At 40.6% G+C, this 20,478-nt stretch overlaps 1 protein-coding gene across 1 annotated transcript in view; it reads right to left on the reverse strand.

Moving 5' to 3' along the window:
- LOC126194671 (zinc finger protein 501-like) overlaps positions 1-20,478 on the reverse strand; it is a 130,208-nt gene that overhangs the window by 10,912 nt on the left and 98,818 nt on the right. Inside the window, exon 3 of the mRNA XM_049932913.1 lies at positions 16,894-17,168. Within this exon, the coding sequence (XP_049788870.1) occupies positions 16,894-17,168 (275 nt within the window). The remainder of the gene's footprint in view (positions 1-16,893; positions 17,169-20,478) is intronic.

The following is a 20,478-nucleotide window of genomic DNA, read 5'->3' on the forward strand; positions in this document are numbered from 1 at the left end:
TCCTGAGAGTGTCTTTAATTGACTACTGAGAGCTGTTTCTGGATTATAATGAAGTAGTCATTAACACAATGATAAACAGAAGCAGGTGCATAGAGCCTCTTATGTTTGTACTTTCATCTGGTGCATGAGAAAACCAATGAAATTCTCACATTTACAGAACAAATGTTCAGAAAAGTTATTTGCTATCTCCTCTACTTGTCACGTCATTGTTCTCCTAGATAAGCTGATGGTGTATTTTTTACTGTATCAAAACTGGTGCTAGAGACAGAGATTCGTGGCAGATTGTTCTGAATATCTTGTCCCAAAATTAATTTGAACAGATAGAGGATAATGCCTTAGGCCTCCTACTGACAGACAGACCTGAACTTTTTGAATTAGGTAACACAGGGGAAGGCAATAGTAATCACATGAATGAGATAGCATCAATGACTATGGGTTTTAAAAGAAACATTAAGGGAAGTGGGAAAATAGCTATGCTCAGCAAAAGTAACAGGATACAAATCTGCAGTGTATATGAGTGTTAACATCAAATATTCAGTTCTGAGAATGAAGATGTGAAGCGTAAATGGATAAAATTCAAAAGCATCATTCAGTATGCCTTAGAAAAGCATGTTCTGAGCAAGGTTTTAGTAGATGGGAAGACTCACTGTGGCTTAATAGCTGTGTAAGAAGGTTGCTACAGAAGCAAAGAGAGAACCATTGCAGATTTAAGAGAAGTCAAAACCTCGCTAAGAAACCAAAGATGAATTATCATAAGCAGAGCATTGAGAGAAGCATTCAGTGACTCGTAAAATTTTGCCAGCAAATCTGACTGAAAACCTAAGAGGTTTTGATCTTACGTAAAATCAGTAAACAGATCAAAATCAGCTATTTATTAGCTCAGTAACCATACTGGCATCGAAACTGAAGATCTCAGAAGGTTCAAATACTGAACTTGGTCTTCTGAAACTGTTTCATCATGGAATATTGTAATACAGTCCATTCTTCCAATCACTGCATGAATACTAAATGGCAGATGTTGACATAACTGATTGTAAAATAGAAAAGCAGCTACAATTGCTTAATAGCAGAAAGGCATCTGGACCTGATGGGATACCTGTAGGATTCTACAGAGATTACATGTCAGAACTTGCTCAACTTCTAACTGTACTATATTGTAGGTTGCTAGAGCAACACAAATTACCTAGTCACAGGAAAAGAGTGCAGGACATTCCTGTTTTCAATAATGGTTGTAGGACAGATGTACATAGTTATAGGCCTATATCACTGATGTCACTCATTGTAAAATTATGGAACATGTTTTATGCTTAAGTATTATAACTTAATAGTTATGGAAAAAATACTACCTATGTAAACATCAACATGGATTCCGCAAACAGAGATCTTGTGAAAATCAGCTTGCTCTGTTCATGAGATCCACAATATACATTGGTGCTCAGGTTGATAACATATTCCTTGACTTCATGAAAGTGTTTGATATAGATCCACACTGTTGTTCAGTGAAAATAAAAAGTACACTCATACCAATTATTGTATCAGTTTTGTGACTGGATTCAGGACTTCCTTGCAGACATAACTAAACATGTCACTCTTAATTAAACAAAATCATTATAGACACACATAAAAAAAAAAAAAAGTTTTGCATCACCTCAGTTCCGAGAGTTCTGGAACTAGTACAGAAAATTGGAATAGAGATCAACATAAACATCATTTCCACCCTTCTTATTGCTCATGAAAACCACACATTACATACAGTGAGACCTTCAAAGATGGTGATCTGAACTGCTGTACACACCGGTGCCTCTAATACCCAGTGCATTGTCCTCTTACAATGATGCATGCCTGTATTTGTTGTGGCAAACTATCCACAAGTTCATCAAGGCATTGTTGGTCCAGATTGTCCCACTCCTCAACGGCGATTTGGCGTAGATCCCTCAGACTGGTTGGTGGGTCATATCGTCCATAAACAGCCCTTTTCAATCTATCCTGTGCATGTTCAATAGGGTTCATGTCTGGAGAATATGCTGGCCACTCTAGTCGAGCAATGTCATTATCCTGAAGGAAGTCATTTACAAGATGTGTACGATGAGGATGCGAATTGTCGTCCATGAAGACGAATGCCTTGCCAATATGCTGCTGATATGGTTTTACCGTGAGGCAGAGGATGGCATTCACATATGGTACAGCATTTCGGCGCCTTCCATGACCACCAGCAGCGTATGTCGGCCCCACATAATGCCACCCCAAAACAGCAGGGAACCTCCATCTTGCTGTGCTCATTGGACAGTGTGTCTAAGGCGTTCAGCATGACCAGCTTTCCAGCTTGTCTGGTTGAAGGCATATGCGACACTCATCGGTGAAGAGAACATGATGCCAATTCTGGGCAGTCCATTCGACGTGTTGTTGGGTCCATCTGTACCGCTCTACAAGGTGTCATGGTTACAGAGATAGACCTCGCTGTTGATGTCGGGAGTGAAGTTGGGCTTCATTCAGCCTATTGCGCACATTTTGAGTCGTAACACGACGCCCTGTGGCTGCAAGAAAAGCATTATTCAACATGGTGGCGTTCCTGTCAGGGTTCCTCTGTGCCATAATCTTTAGATAGCGGTCATCCACTGCAGTAGTAGCCCTTGGGTGGCCTGAACGAGGCATGTCATCAACAGTTCCTGTCTCTCTGTATCTCCTCCATGTCTGAACAACATTGTTTTGGTTCACTCCAAGGTGCCTGAACACTTCCCTTGTAGAGAGCCCTTCCTGACACAAAGTAACAATGCAGACGTGATTGAACCGCAGTATTGACCGTCTAGGCATGGCTGAACTACAGACAACATGAGCCATGTACTTCCTTCCTGGTGGAATGACTGGAACAGATTGGCTGTCAGACCCCCTCCGTCTAATAGGTGCTGCTCGTGCATTGTTATTTACATCGTTGGGCGGGTTTAGTGACAATCAAAGGGACTGTGTCTGTGATACAATACCCACAGTCAGCGTCTATCTTCAGGAGTTCTGGGAACTGGGGCGATGCAAAACTTTTTTTGATGTGTGTATAAATGGTCCAGTGGATAATGTCAGAAGCTCCATGAGGCTGTTTGCAGACGATGAAGGTGTCTATAAGATTTAGCAACGCCAGAAGACTGTAGTGAACTGCAGAGATACCTGCAGAGGATTGATGAATGGTGCAAGGACTGGTCATTGACCCTCAACATAAATAAGTGTTAAATACTGTGCACAGGTAGGTGAAGAAATCTACTACTTTATAATTACACTTGATGACAATTGCAGCCAACAACTACTCCCTTAAAATTCCTAGGAGTAACCATACAGAGTGACTTGAAATGGAATGACCACATAAAACAAACTGTAGGTAAGGCAGGTGCCAGGAAGAATCTTAAGGAAATGTAATTCATCCACAAAGGAGTGGTGTAAAAAAACACTTTTTTGACTAATTCTTGAGTACTCCTCAATAGCCTGGCTCCTTACCAGGTTGGATTAGTAGAAGAGAGAGCGAAGATCCAACAAAGAGCAGCACATTTAGCCACAGGACCGTGTTATCAATGCAAGAGTATTACTGAGATGTTCAACAAACTCCAGTCGCAGACATCACAAGGGAGGTTTACTATTGAAATTCTGTGAATGTACATCCTGGGATGAGTTGGGCAACATATTAAATCTTCTGAAATACATCTCATGAGATGACCACAATGAGAAAATCGGAGAAATTAAGACTTCTACAGAAGTTTACTGACAATCATTCTTCCCACATTCTGTTCACAAGTAGGACAGGGAAGGAGGAATATGATTGTGGTATGCGAAGTATCCCCTGCCACACACCATAAGGTGACTTGTGGAATATTGATGTACATGACTTCGGACACATCAAGCACATCTTTCAGGAGCTCCTAGTGCTCAAATGTTTCATTCTCTATTGTGAAATTATATACTGCAGCATATCTAACTTGTCACCTTGATCATTTTTATTTTGTTTCATAAAAGATATTTCTCCAACTGAACCATTGTTTAACATGTGTGTCCTTGTCTCTTCAGTATGTTCATTGCAGAACCTGTAATGTTTTGTGTTAGAATACTGCTTAAGATTGTACTTTCTGAAAACTGAATGCTTTATTGAAAATTAAGAATACAGCTTTATCACCAACTCTAGAAAGAAAATGTTGTCCACTTACTATTGAATTTTGACACTCCCTATGAGATTCCCTCTTTTTGCTGCCATTCTCACCGTACTGAAATACTACTATCACACTTCTCTGTGAGAAAACGACAACCTTCCATACGAGAGTCCTCTGTGAAATTGAACTTTTGAAGCAGTGTTGTCACCATATTTTGAAGTCAGCTGTCACTGTCTTGGATGTGTCATACAAATTATTTGTTTCTCATTTAGTTTTTTAAATTATGTGCTCTACAAACAAGCAATGTTACAGAAAAAGTGTGTCTTTATGTAATGAATACAAGATTTTATGAAAGTACATTACATACTAGCTTGATACCATTGCTGTCTACTAGGGGAACATTTTAACCCAAATTAAATGAACAAATTAGAGAGATGGATACACTCCACAGTTTGTGATACAATAGTCCAAATGTATCACAGTCCGGGTTATGGACATCTGCAATAATGTTCTGGCTTGCAGACCATATTTTACATCTCCACCACTTGGTTTAAAGCACACTTGAGTTAAAGCAATGGACATACAGCAATGAGAAACTGAACTAAAATTCCCATTCAGTATTTCCAATGTATGTTTTCTGAAGTTTACCGAAATAATTTCAAGTGAGTGCCGTGATAACTTTTTCAGTAAGACAACAGGTAATTCCTTCCTCATTTGAAGCAACCCATTTAAGTCCAACTGAAGCTTTTGTGCATGAAACTTTGTTTGTAGATGAAGATATCTTAATTGCTAACATTATTTACTTCCTTAATTTCATACTGTTGGTTATCATAGTTTCCAATGTAGTTAGTTACTTGATAGTACAGTTAGTTGATTTCCTGTGTCACTTGCACAATACTGTGTGTCCCAGGAGTAATGGCCAATACCGGTATTCACATACATGACAGGAATGATCATTCAAAGTGAAAAAGTCGAGTAAACATGGGCTCTAACATACATACCTTAAGAGCTATGAACACTTCATTGTCTTCAATGCTATGAAATGAATCTCTTGTACTGCAGCTCTCAGGGGCTCAGCATTCGTTGGCCAAGTATGGCCTTGGTGACCCCGTGTTTCCTGAGCTGGGAAAAGGTAAGTGCTGCCAGTCCCCTGTTACTGTAAGCTCTGGGCATGCTTCAGTGACCACAGTACGGCACAGCAGTGGAACGTTGTGCGTCACAGAGACACCCTAATCACGAGGATGTTAAAAATCTCTATTAAAAAAACCCTCACTCTCAAGGTGTGCTGCACGCTGATGAGATGCATGGCTGTTGAGGTGGAACAGTCGCTAGCAGGCATCTCTGGGAACCTGCTGCATCTCATTTGTATTAGGCTTACTCCGGCACCTTGGGGCTCTGTCTAAGTGGACCCTTGTTTCCCTAGCTGCTCATGGGACCGAGATAGAACCCTCAAAATCATCATCTCCTCCCAGTGGGAAGGGTGTACCATCTGGGAGTATTCACACCAAATCCTCCAAACGAATGAGGGAGGCTAGCCTTCCTGGTAACGTGCATCAGTTGAATTATAGTAACAGGTCTTGGTTACACAAAGCTGAGTTGTGGGGGTGAAACAACCTGAGGGAAATGTGGAAAGGCAGGCCACGAAGCTGGGATTGACTGTCTATCTCGAGCAGTCCATGTTAACTGCTCTGGGAACCACCCATTCTAGAGCCAAGACTACCCTGTTTTTGCAGTGGAATGAAAAATTCAGGAACTAAAAGTCACTAAGCAGATCCCCTATGCTGAAGCCAAAAAGGAATATAAGGCGACAGAACCTCCTGTCTTTACCACTTCTTAGGCTTCCAAGGCACAGACACCTGTTCCTAAGGTCGACGGCTTGATGCAGACATCGTCCAGTGTACAACCATCCACCACCAGCACCTGTACTTGCATGTGTACATGCCAAGGCAAAACAAGTAAGGATAAAGCAATCCAAGCAGCCACTGCATTAGAGATCAGCAACGGTTCCTTAGCAAGTGTCAAGAAGGCACACAACAAGTAGAGTGCCTCTCAGTGCCTCCTTTCCCTCTCATCCTCAGAGGGACAGGGTGCAGGGAAAGGTTCATGACGTTTGGGTCAAAAGCTGTCCCGAGTGCCATCAGGCATCATTCTTTCATGTCTGACTGATGAGGAGGACACCCTGGAGTTAGATGCCTTGGATCCAGGCAGCCCCTCCACTCCCCCTTGCTCCACAAGTGGTTCACCTTTGCGGTGAAAAGATAGGGGTAAATTAAAACCACACTGATGAAATGGGTCCCATCCTACAGTGGAACTTGCAGTGGTTCAGGACACGTGTGGAGGAACTCCATCTCTTATCTCATGGTAGACCACTGTGTCTGTGGCTCCAGGAGACTCATTTCCATTAATTGTATGTCTCTGAGCTACGAGGCTATGCCCTCCAAAAAAAAGGACGATCTGAGTGGAGAGAGAGCTAGAGGAGGCGTAAGTATTTTTGTCAATACCGATTACCACTTCTCGCCTCTCTCTCAATGACTTTACAAGCAGTTGCTGTATCAGTGCACGCGCGTCATCTGTTGACAATATATTCACTTTACTTGCCCCCACATGATGTACTTGATGAAGCTGCCCTAACCGACCTTATTACACAGCTTCTCTGCCCCTTCATCCTCTGTGGTGATTTTAATGCGCACAATGTGCCTGATGGGTACTGGGTAGAGCCGACTGGACACTTTATAGCCAGTTGGCCCAGTTCCAACATTGTGAGAATGTCAAGGCACGTGTGGACTATTTTACCAAAATGATCCATGACCCTGCTGCAGCATCTATTCCACAGTCCACGGGACAGCAGAAGAGGCAACCTGTTCCTTGGTGGAGTGCCAAATGCCGCTCTGCAGTCAGGACCAAGCGTGCAGCTGTGTGTAGTTTCTAGTGTTGGCCAACTGCAGAGAATCTTGCAGCCTTTCAGGTGGTAAGGGCAAAGTGTCGCCGAATTACTCGAGAGAGCAAGAAAAGGTCGTGGCAACAGTTTCTGAACACCATTAATCATTCCACCAAAAGTTCCACTGTGTGGGAAACCTTCAGGAGGATTTCTGGGAGAGGAGGTGTGTTCCCCAAGGCTGCTGTAATGGGGAACGGCACTGTCCAAACCAATCCGTGAGACATTGCCCAGACTATGGCGGCCTATTTTGCCACAGTTAGTGCAACAGCCACTCAGGATCCAGGTTTCCAGCGCCATAGAGCGGTTGCTGAGAGGTGTAGTTTGGACTTCCGGTCCACCTCTGATGAAGATTACGACTGTCCATTTTCCATGTGGGAGCTGGATTTTGCATATTCTGTGGCTCGTGACACATCCCCTGGTCACAACAGGATCCATTATAGTATGCTGTGGCACATCATAAGGCGAAACAAAGATATCCTCACACTTTTTAATGCTATTTGGGCGTCAGGTCAGTTTCCTGACTCGTGGGGTGAGAGAATTTTAATTCCTCTTTTAAACCCTGGGAAAGATTGCACATGCCGAAGTAGTTACCGTTGTGTTACCCTCACTAGCTGCATGGAGTAGACCTTGGAGCAGATGGTCAACCACCAACTTGTCTGGATCTTAGAATCCAGGCAACTCCTTAGTCGCATTCAGTGTGGGTTCAGCAGGTATCGCTCCACCTTTGATAACCTTGCCCTCCTGGAGGCGGCTACACAGCAGGCTTTCCTACGCCGGCATCCCCATCTAGATATATCTTTTGACATCGAGAAGGCCTATGATATTACTTGGAGGCATCTTATCCTGGAGCAGCTCCACGGATCGGGTTTTTGTGGGTGTCTTCCCATTTTTATTCAGTCCTTCCTCTTGCCATGATATTTTAGGTACCGAGTCAGTGACGTCCTGTCTGTTCGCTTTGAGCAAGAAAACGGTGTCCCTCAAGGTAGCGTTAAGTGTGACTGTCTTTGCCATAGCTATTAATAGCATTATGTCCATAGTGAAAAGTCCTGTTCATTGTTCTTTGTTTATTGATGACTTCTCTGTGTTTTGCTCTTCTTCAGTCCTTGCAAAGACAACACGTCAGTTGCAGCTAACTCTTCGACGTTTGGATGAATGGGTGCAAAAGAGTGGTTTTAAGTTTTCCATCGAGGAGTCTGTGTGTGTTCTTTTAAACATTCTCATTCTGTTTTAAACTTTCCTGAGTTGAGAATGAGGGACACTATCCTTACTTTTAAACACACAGTGAGTGTTCTGGGGCTCTTTTTGACTGTAAGCTTACATGGTTACCACATTTTAAGAACCTGAGAAAAGGGTCACTTAAGGCTTTAAGTATTTTAAAATGTTTTTGCCACAGTACGTGGGAAGCAGACAGGACTTACCTGCTCCAGTTTTACAGGGCATTTGTGCAATTTCGGCTTGATTATGGGCGCACGGTGTATGGATCTGTGAGGCCCTCTTGTTTAAAGATGTTGGATGTGGTGCACCATGAAGGGATATGGTTGGCCACTGGAGTATTCAGAATAAGCCCCATGCCAAGCCTCTGTGCAGAGGCTGGGGAGCCAGCACTTCACATCAGGCGATGGCTACTTATGGTGTGCCAGGTGTATAAAACACTGTCCACACCATACACACTCACCCACCACTGGAAAGGCTTTTTTGTAACCAGCAACGGGCAAGGAGACCCTATGGGATTCGTGCACAGGATTGCCTTCTAGAGATGGTTGTAGCCAGTCTTCATGTTTTACATCAGGTGGGAACAGATTTCCACCTTGGCTTCTCCAGAGGCCCAGACTTATTTTAGACCTGACGAATTTTAAGAAAGATCATACATCAGATTTTACATTTCAGTCTCTGTTTTTTTAACATTTTAGATATGTATCTCGGTTTCACAATAGTGTACACTGATGGGTCCAGGTAAGGGAATTCCTTTGGCTGCTTCGTCATGTTCCCCAATCACGTCACCAGGATTTGCCTTCCTGACGAGTATACCATTTTCTTAGTGGAGCTCCAAGCAATCCTGAAGGCACTGGAGCAGATGCGTCATATTTGGGGCAAACGGGTTCTCATTTGGTCTGATCTGTGCTGATTCTGTAAATCTGGGAAATCCTCACTGGAAGTAGCTGGGGAGCAAGCGCCACAGTTCTCAGAACATCTGCTCTTGCACTAGTATATTCGGTGGCTGAATACTGCGCTCCGGTCTGGTAAACAGCACTCATACAGCAACGGTGGACACCCAGCTAAACGACACCATGAGGCTCATCTCAGGCACTATTAAACCGACGCCCCACCAATGGCTCCCGGTACTGGCTAACATAGCCCCACCTCATCTAAGGCGAAGATCTGCACTGAAAAGGGAATGGCAAAAGTGCGCTAACAACCGTGACCTACCCTTACACAAAGACTGCAAGAATCCCAGCCACAGGCTCAAGTCCCGTAAGCCATCATGGAGATTAGGGCAACAGCTGATCGAGGACAATTATGATATCAACGAAGCCTGGCGTCGGGAATGGGATATGTCTAACCCTGATCACCTTAACTTAGTCTCGGACCAAACCGTACGGCCCGAGGGCTTCGGTCTTCCCAGAAAATCTTGGACAACTTTAAATCGTATCCGAACAGGCTATGGTAGATGTAATTACTGGAAGCACAAATGGGGACAGACTGACTCACCCAACTGCGACTGTGGGAATCCACAAACTCTGATCATATCGCAATGGACTGCCCTACGAGGCGATTCCCTGGCACAATGCAGGAGCTGCACCTCCTGGAGAGAGATGCTTCTGGCTGGCTGAGGGACTTGGACATACAACCATGAGTCTGGTCTACTCTTCTCCTTCTGAAAAACCTATTACTAGATACTATTACTATAATTTCTATGTATTTTTGTGTATTTTGTGTTTTACTTTCTTTTTAGATCTAATAATAGTTTGTTGCCTGTAACATTGACCATTCATTGTTTTTATACGTTGTTTGTGTTACTACTTACTTACTGCTGTATTCTATTAGCCATACGAAATATAAATATATATATATTTGGTCTGATTTTCTTGGCACTCTACAATTGTTGCAGAACCTGTACCCAGCTGAGGAGCTGGTCTGGCTGATATATGACCAAGTGTACTTGCTCCAATAGCAGGGTAAGCAGGTGTCATTCTGCTGGGTGCCAGGTCATGGGATGTGGGGAAATGAACAGGCCAATCGGCCTGCCAAGGAGGCCTACAGAGGACAGGATGTGGCACAGTATCCTATTTGCTTGCAGGCTGTCATTTCTGCACAACACAGGAAGTGCATGCAGTTGTGGGATGAGGAATGGCTTGCGGTGATGGCCAATAAACTGTGGTTGGTGAAGTCGACAACCTGGTCGTGACATGATGAGATGAAGTGATCCTCACGCATCTTAGAATTGGGCACTGCCCTCTCACACGTAGCTTTTTACCACAGTGAGAGGATCCCCCATATTGGGTTGCTTGTGGTGTGCACATCTCTATCCGCCATATTTTAACGGAGTGCATTTTATATTGTGATGCAAGGGCAGAAGCAAATATTGGTGGGGATCTGCCCTCTATTTTAGCTGATGATGAGACGAGTGTGACTAAGGTTTTCAAGTTTTGTGATGTGTCTGGATTCTCACCTAAACTTTTAGGCTGGAGGTTTTAGTGTGTTTCAGAGTGGCAGGCTTCTCCATTTTTTATTCTTGTGGTCAGCCAACCACATCCATCTGCTACATTGTTTTAGCTCCTTATTCCACTTTCTTCCTGTGTTGTTAATGTTTTACTACTGATGCAATACTTCGTTCCATGGTTCTGTGCTTTTATCTTCCTGTTCTGTGTATTTTACTGACACTCGTCTCAATCTGTTTCCACGTGAGCACTAAATATCTTGCTGTCATGCACCCATACGAACATGTACTGCAAGCTCTTTCTTTTACATATTTTGAGAGGTGGTCATACGGACCAAAACAAGAAAAAGTGTCAAGTAAAGATAGCTTAAAGTGCATTCCTTAAGAGCTATGAACACTTGTTCATCTTCGCTTCCATGAAACACATCTCTGCTACTGAACAAGTGCTCATAGCTCATAAAGTGTATATTTTAGAGCCCATAATTACTTGACATTTTTGGTTCGCATGATCTTCCCTGTTATATCCTGAAATAATTACCGTTTCACATGGACACTGTGTGTATCATAATAAATAAATAACTAAATAAATGGTTTATTTGTCCATAATAACTTAATAGTCATGGGCATAGTCAGTTTCCAAACACAAGAACATTAAAAAAAGTTTAGAAGTAAAGATAAATTATACACAATAACAGTAAAACTCCTTGATGGAGTATAAACATTTATCAATTAACAGTTGCTTTAATTTTATCTTAAATATGTTTCTTTTTAACAATTTTATATTATTTGCCAATTTGTTATAAAAATATCTTCCAGCAGAAAATGGACTATGATCTGTTGCTCTTTTATTACTAAATTTCATGTGGTAATCGTCTCTTTTTCTTGTATTATAATTATGGATTTCACTACTGATTACACTATGCTCCATATTTTCTTTTACAAACAGAATAGTTCTGAGAATATACAATGAATACACTGTTAGTATGTCATACTTAATACTCTACAGGACTGACACCTACTAATATTAGCTATTATCCTAATTGCTCTTTTCTGGGCTCTAAAAGCCCTATCCCTATATACCATTAGTGCTCCACCCCAAATCTCGATGCCATATTACAGGTGGGAGTGTATAATTCCAAAATAGATTTGTCTTAAAACAGGTTGTGCTATTATGCTAGAAAGACATTTTAGCAGGTAAGTGTTACAGGACACTTTTTTGCACATGTAGCTGATGTGCTCCTTCCATGTAAGATGTTTGTCTACTATAATACCCAGGAATTTATGTTTATCAATTGTTTCAATTGACAGCTCTGGTTCTGTATCCACTTGTCTTGATCTATAATTTAGCAGAAACTCCATCAGAATTGTCTTGTCCTTATTTAGTGCCAATTTGTTTTTGGTGAGATATTCTGTGATGAGGCTAATGTTCTCTGCATTATTTTGCACTGCCAACTGTTTTGTAAAGCCCCAACTTATGAAGGAGGTATTGTCAGCATAATTTACTAGGTTTGAATTTTGTGGAATTATTATATCATTGATGTACATAATAAACAAAAAGGCCCGATAATGCTTCCCTGAGTGACTCCACAGTTTAGAATTTTATGGGATGATTTTAGTATTTGTGTGTGTCTCTCAGCTCTATATGGGGCATTCAAACAGAAATGAGCCAGAGGTATAATTACAGAAACCAGTCCCTGTACGTTAGAAGTATTGACCCTGACTGTTGAGACACTTGTCCCACTGTGACACAAGGCGGTGAATGGCTGTCTCATAAAATTCCCGGGGCTGCAATGTGAACCAGTTCTGCACATGCAGTTGGACATCATCGTCCACACGAGCGCAGGAAAGGTTATGCTGACATTCTTCTTTGGCCAAGATGGCCCCCTTCTGATTCAGTTCGTGCAGTAAACCTTGACCACCCTTTGCCAAGCGATCAAATCAAAACAACCAGGCAGTCTCACCTGTAGGGCCATTCTGCTCCATGACAATGCAAAGCCTCATATAACCAACGCAGTCACGGAACTCCTGCAGATTTCAAATGGGAGGTTCTCGGCCATCCTCCATATGGTCTGGTCCTCTCTCCCTGTTATGCCATTTTTGTTCCCTTTGAAAAGACTAAGGGGCAAATGATTCACCTTGGACGATGACGTTCAGCTGTATGTGTGGAACTGGTTAACATCGCAGCCCCGGGAATTTTGTGAGACAGCCATTCACCACCTTGTGTCACAGTGGGACAAGTGTCTCGACAGCCAGGGCCAATACTTCTAACATACAGTTACTGGTTTCTGTAATTATGCCTCCAGCTCATTTCTTTTTGAATGCCCCTTATATAATACAGCTTTACACATTGTATCCTGTCAGCAAGGTAGGATCTTAATGAATCTAATGCTACTCCTCCAACTCCATAAGTTTCTAATTTATGTACAAGGTGCACAACTTTGCTTCCGCCATTTGCCGATAGGTGACAACAACAGTAAATAGTGGTCGAAAGAAACAGATCGCAGATGTCAGGCAGTTAGCTTGGACCTTGGTCAACATAACCTCATTCAAACATTAGTCGATTTGTGTCTGCATCATAAAGTTGTTCTTGATTGAAAATGTCAGTTTACAAGCCTAATTCTCGTCATTTATGGGAGGTGTTACTGTTTTGTTTCACTATGAAGAAAACAGAGGCTGAGTCTCATTTAATGCTCTCAAGTACGTATGGTAAGGACGCTATTAGTGAAAGAACCATGTCATGAGTGGGTTCAACGCTTCAAGAATGGTGATTTTAATGTTGTAAACCGGAACAGTGGTGGAAGAGAGAATGGTTTCGAAGACGCAGAATTGGAGACATTGCTGAGTGAAGACCTGTGTCAAACTCAAGAAGAATTGGCATGATTAGTGGGAGCGACACAGCAAGCCATTTCAAAATGTCTCAAGGCTACGGGCATGATTCAGAAAGAAGGAACTTGGGTCCCATTTGAGCTGAAACCAAGAGACGTTGAACAGCATTTGTGTGTTTGTGAACAGTTGCTTCAGAGGCAAAAACGGAAGGGATTTCTGCATTGCATTGTGACTGTAACCCTAAATGCAAACAATCATGGGGATATCCTGGCCATGCTTCCAAGTCGACGGCTAAACCAAATATTCATGGCTCCAAGATCATGTTCTGCACTTGGTGGGACCAGCTCAGCATCATACACGTGCTCATTATCAAATGCAATTAATGTATTTGAGTAGAGCTTTAAAAGACAAACGGCTGCAATACAGCGAGACGCATGATAAAGTTATTTTGCAGCACAACAGTGCTCGACCCCACATTGCAAAAGAGGTCAAAATGTACTTGGAAATGTTAAAATGGAAAATTCGACCCCACCCACCGTATTCTGCAGACTATCACCTGTTTAGATGAATGGTGCGTGGCCTGGCTGACCAACACTTCCGTTCTCATGAGGAAGTCACAAATTGGATCGATTCGTGGATCGCTTCAAAAGATGAACAATTTTTTTGATGTAGGATTCATACACTGCCTGAAAGATGGGAGAAAGTAGTGGCCAGTGATGGAAAATACTTTGTATGATACATGTGTAACCAATTTGTTTCATTAAAGCCTCAAATGTTGGGAAAAAAATGGCAGAAGCAAAGTTGTACACCTTGTAGAAGAACAGAATGGTTTACAGTGTCAAAAGTCTTGGATAGGTCTAAAAAGGTGCCAATAACTTTGTTTCCATCATGAATTTTATTCACTACCACTAGCTACAGTTGTTGTAGACTGGCCCTTCTTGAAACCATGCTGACAGCTTATGAATATATTTTACTTACAGAAAAATGATTCAAGTTGATCAAGAAGTAGCCTTTCCAGCAGCTTACTAGTTACTGATGACAATGAAATAGATCTACAATTTATTATGTCTGTAGTTATTCCCTTTTTATGCTCCGGTCTTATTTCAGTGACTTTTAACAGGTCAGAAAATGCCCCCTGACTGAAAGAGCTGTTTATTAAATGTTGCAGTGGCTTTATTAATTCATTACTGCATTCTTTCAGAAGTTTCTCTGAGATGTCATCCCAGTCAGTGGATGTATTTGCTTTTAAGTTGGTAACGGTTTTCAGGATTTCCAATTCTGTAACGTGCCTCAGGAAGAATGAATTACTAACATTACTGGAATTTAGCACCTGTTGTGGATCAATCATATCCTCCCTACTCATCTACTAAACTGGTCTATGAATCTCTCACGTACTTCCTTTGGGTCACTGAGCAATTTTTCATTGTCACTTATGTTACTGCACACTACACTGTCACTCCCTCCTCTTTCCTTATTTACTATACTCCACATTGTTTTGGTAACATTACTAGATTGCCTCATCTGTTCAGCATACATATGTGCTTTTAATGTCTTAAGTGCTTCCTTGTAGGTTTTTCTACAGGCTTTTTATTTAAATTGGAAGTACTGCAGTTTGATGTCTCCAAGAAGAACATATAAATTCCTCAAATGTTCCTTTAATTTTATCATGTTAGGGGGAAGTTTAAGATTCCTGGAACTGTCAGTTTTCTTTGGTATTTTAACCACTGGGCACACTTGATTAAGACAGTGGGTTAATGTTGTATAAAATGTGTCCCACTTTTCATTAATATCTTCTATTTCATATAGACCTACCTGATGCCAATTTATGTGTGCCAGGGTTTACTTTAATGTATGATAGTCAAGCTTTCTTTTATAGGTTAACAGGTCCCCATCAGATACTACTTCTTTGTCTGTATGAAGCTCTAGGACTAATGCACTATGATCTGAAATGTGATTCTCAACAGTTCTAACTACAAGGTTTTCCTTTCTTAAGTTTGTAATAACATGGTCAATATATGTCCGAGGGTCACATGTAATTATTGTTGGCATTGAATTCACATGGGTGTAATTATAGGACTGTAAAATATCAATATATCTAAGATAATTTATGTTATTAGTTAAGGAGTCTATGTTCACTTCCCCTATTATTATAATCTGTTTTTATGAGGTGATAGTTTGTCAACAAGTTCTTCTAAATGACAGAAAAATTCTTCCATGCCACTGTTAGGGGATCTGTACAGGATAGCTATTATTAAATTGCTATTCCTAAGCTTTATTCTTATTGCAGCTATTTCAAAAACCATCTCACATGCAAGTTTATCTACCCAAGCAATTTTTTCACACTGGACCTTATTTTTGACATAAATACCAACACCCCCACCTTTTTGTTGATTCCTACAACAGACACTGACTGTTTTATAATTACTTAAATTAATGTTACACATTTCTTCAGTTTTGCACCCTAGTTAATTCAAAAGATAAATATGAGGACTACTAACACTTAGAAATTTGTCAATTTGTTCTATTTTTTTGGTTATATATTGGACATTTTGTGATGTTATTTTGAGTTTACTGTCATTTACGATGTTGTTCTCAAGTAATGACATGGAATGAGTCAATTAACTGGTCATTTATTTAATCAGTATTTAAGTGTGGCTGCATGTGACATTTACAGGCGAAATCACATCATAAAAAAGAATATTTAGCTTAGGTAACAGAAGTATGTAATATTTTTGTTCTGAATTAGCTACAAGTTTCTAAATAAAAAATCTATCAAGGAGCAGTCACTCAAAAGATTTTATACATAATTTGGTATCTGCCAAGCATTTAATATCACTGAGTAAATAATCAAAGATTTTAATGAATGGTACTGAAGGTAATTTTTTTTTTCTAATATTGAAATTAAGGATATCATTATTCGGTCTTAATGGTAATGGATGACTTGTTAAAATACAAAGCTCGTTGAATAGTTGTATATTGTTCGAATGGCCAATGACTTACTTTTGTACAATGGAAACTTTCTTTCTTAACAATGAGTTACCCCGGAGTATAATTCCATATGACATTACTGAATAAAAATAAGCAAAGTACGCTAATGATTTGTTCTCTTGAAGAGCTGCAATAATATGAAGTGAAAATTTAGCTGAACTGAGATATTTAGGAAGCTCATGCACCTTCCCTGATGTTTTTAAAGTTAGGTGAATATAAAATATTGAGTGTATTTAATTTCGATGATGAAATCTAAATGAAAGGCATGCTGCTAATAGTATGAAAGCAACCCACATTGTGCATTCAAAATAACACACACAAACAACAACAACAAGACCTTGATCTTCTGTTTATCTCACCTGCTGTGTTCAAACCACATTCCTCTTGTACGGAATGCTCTTCCACATACATCACATTTAAATGGGCGTTCTCCAGTGTGTTTTCGTTCATGATTAATTCGATCCCCTAGCTGGAAAAATGCCTTGTCACAGAATTTACATGTGTGACGCTTGTCTCCTCTGTGCAGCCGGAGATGTGATGACAGACTAGATTGGTGAACAAAAGTTTTTCCACAAAGCTTGCATTTGTGTTGACTGAGTCCTTGATGTGAGCGAATGTGAGGTTCTAATGATGCCTGTGTAAGAATACCATCTGTAAGAACAATAATTACAACTACAGCAAATGGTACAAGCAATTATGTTGAACATCCAATGTTAAACACTTCAGATTCTTGTTTTCCAAACATTCAATGTCATATTGCAATAATTCCCCACAAGTTCCCAACACAATTTTTTATGTGTAATATGAGTACTGGTTATTGTTTTCAGTGTATTTGGATTGCCCCAAGGGGGAGGAGGAGAGTGTGCAATTAAACTGTCAATTCCCCATCATTTGTAAAATCTCACTGAAACTGTGATTAAGTGAAGCACTACAAATTGATATGTGTATAGGCTTTCTCCAAGATTAAATAAGCTCTGTATCATTCTATGTTACCTATTGTATCTCATTATTACTCTCCAATAACATTAGTTATTGGAATGTCAGATCCCTTAATCGGGCAGGTAGGTTAGAAAATTTAAAAAGGGAAATGGATAGGTTAAAGTTAGATATAGTGGGAATTAGTGAAGTTCGGTGGAAGGAGGAATAAGACTTCTGGTCAGGTGACTACAGGGTTATAAACACAAAATCAAATAGGGGTAATGCAGGAGTAGGTTTAATATTGAATAGGAAAATAGGAATGCAGGTAAGCTACTACAAACAGCATAGTGAACGCAATATTGTGGCCAAGATAGATACGAAGCCCACGCCTACTACAGTAGTACAAGTTTATATGCCAACTAGCTCTGCAGATGATAAAGAAATTGAAGAAAGTATGATGAAATAAAAGAAATTATTCAGATTGTGAAGGGAGACGAAAATGTAATAGTCATGGGTGACTGGAATTCGGCAGTAGGAAAAGGGAGAGAAGGAAACGTAGTAGGTGAATATGGATTGGGGGTAAGAAATGAAAGAGGAAGCTGCCTGGTAGAATTTTGCATAGAGTACAACTTAATCAAAGCTAACACTTAGTTCAAGAATCATGAAAGAAGGTTGTATACATGGAAGAAGCCTGGAGATACTGACAGGTTTCAGATAGATTATATAATGGTAAGACAGAGATTTAGGAAACAGGTTTTAAATTGTAAGACATTTCCAGGGGCAGATGTGGACTCTGACCACAATCTGTTGGTTATGAACTGTAGATTAAAACTGAAGAAACTGCAAAAGGTGGGAATTTAAGGAGATGGGACATAGCTAAACTGACTAAACCAGAGGTTGTACAGAGTTTCAGGGAGAACATAAGGGAACAATTGACAGGAATGGGGGAAAGAAATACAGTAGAAGAAGAATGGGTAGCTGTGAGGGATGAAGTAGTGAAGGCAGCAGAGGATCAAGTAGGTAAAAAGACGAGGGCTAGTAGAAATCCTTAGGTGACAGAAGAAATACTGAATTTAATTGATGAAAGGAGAAAATATAAAAATGCAGTAAATGAAGCAGGCAAAAAGGAATACAAATGTCTCAAAAATGAGATCGACAGGAAGTGCAAAATGGCTAAGCAGGCATGGCTAGAGGACAAATGTAAGGATGTAGAGGCTTATCTCACTAGGGGTAAGATAGATACTGCCTACAGGAAAATTAAAGACACCTTTGGAGAAAAGAGAACCACTTGTATGAATATCAAGAGCTCAGATGGAAACCCAGTTATAAGCAAAGAAGGGAAAGCAGAAAGGTGGAAGGAATATATAGAGGGTCTACACAAGGGCGATGTACTTAAGGACAATATTATGGAAATGGAAGAGAATGTAGATGAAGATGAAATGGGAGATATGATACTGCGTGAAGAGTTTGACAGAGCACTGAAAGACCTGAGTCAAAACAAGGCTCCGGGAATAGACAACATTCCATTGGAACTACTGACAGCCTTGGGAGAGCCAGTCCTGACGAATCTGTACCATCTGGTGAGCAAGATGTATGAAACAGGCGAAATACCCTCAGACTTCAAGAAGAATATAATAATTCCAATCCCAAAGAAAGCAGGTGTTGACAAATGTGAAAATTACCAAACTATCAGTTTAATAAGTCACGGCTGCAAAATACTAACACGGATTCTTTGCAGACGAATGGAAAAACTAGTAGAAGCTGAATTCGGGGAAGATCAGATTGGATTCCGTAGAAATGTTGGAACACGTGAGGCAATACTGACCCTACGACTTATCTTAGAAGCTAGATTAAGAAAAGGCAAACCTACGTTTCTAGAATTTGTAGACTTAGAGAAAGCTTTTGACAATGTTGACTGGAATACTCTCTTTCAAATTCTGAAGGTGGCGGGGGTAAAATACAGGGAGCAAAAGGCTATTTACAATTTGTACAGAAACCAGATGGCAGTTATAAGAGTCGAGGGACATGAAAGGGAAGCAGTGGTTGGGAAGGGAGTGAGACGGGGTTGTAGTCTCCCCCCGATGTTATTCAATCTGTATATTGAGCAAGCAGTGAAGGAAACAAAAGAAAAATTTGGAGTAGGTATTAAAAGCCATGGAGAAGAAATAAAAACTTTGAGGTTAACCGATGACATTGTAATTCTGTCAGAGACAGCAAAGGACTTGGAAGAGCAGTTGAATGGAATGGATAGTGTCTTGAAAAAAGGATATAAGATGAACATCAACAAAAGCAAAACGAGGATAATGGAATGTAGTCGAATTAAGTCGGGTGATGCTGAGGGAATTTGGTTAGGAAATGACACACTTAAAGTAGTAAAGGAATTTTGCTATTTGGGGAGCAAAATAACTGATGATGGTCAAAATAGAGAGGATATAAAATGTAGACTGGCAATGGCAAGGAAAGTGTTTCTGAAGAAGAGAAATTTGTTAACATCGAGTATGGATTTAAGTGTCAGGAAGTCATTTCTGAAAGTATTTGTTTGGAGTGTAGCCATGTATGGAAGTGAAACATGGACGATAAATAGTTTGGACAAGAAGAGAATAGAAGCTTTCGAAATTTGGTGCTACAGAAGAATGCTGAAGATTAGATGGATAGATCACATAACTAATGAGGAAGTATTGAATAGGATTGGGGAGAAGAGAAGTTTGTGGCACAACTTGACTAGAAGAAGGGATCGCTTGGTGGGACATGTCCTGAGGCATCAAGGGATCACCAATTTAGTATTGGAGGGCAGTGTGGAGGGTAAAAATCATAGAGGGAGACCAAGAGATGAATACACTAAGCAAATTCAGAAGGATGTAGGTTGCAGTAGGTACTGGGAGATGAAGAAGCTTGCACAGGATAGAGTAGCATGGAGAGCTGCATCAAACCAGTCTCAGGACTGAAGACCACAACAACAACAACAACAATAACAAACATTAGTTATTTGAAGAGAAGTATACAGCCAACAAATAGTTTCAGGTTTT

This window comes from Schistocerca nitens, chromosome 1 (assembly GCF_023898315.1).
Source record: "Schistocerca nitens isolate TAMUIC-IGC-003100 chromosome 1, iqSchNite1.1, whole genome shotgun sequence".
In the NCBI taxonomy this organism is placed as follows: domain Eukaryota; kingdom Metazoa; phylum Arthropoda; class Insecta; order Orthoptera; family Acrididae; genus Schistocerca; species Schistocerca nitens.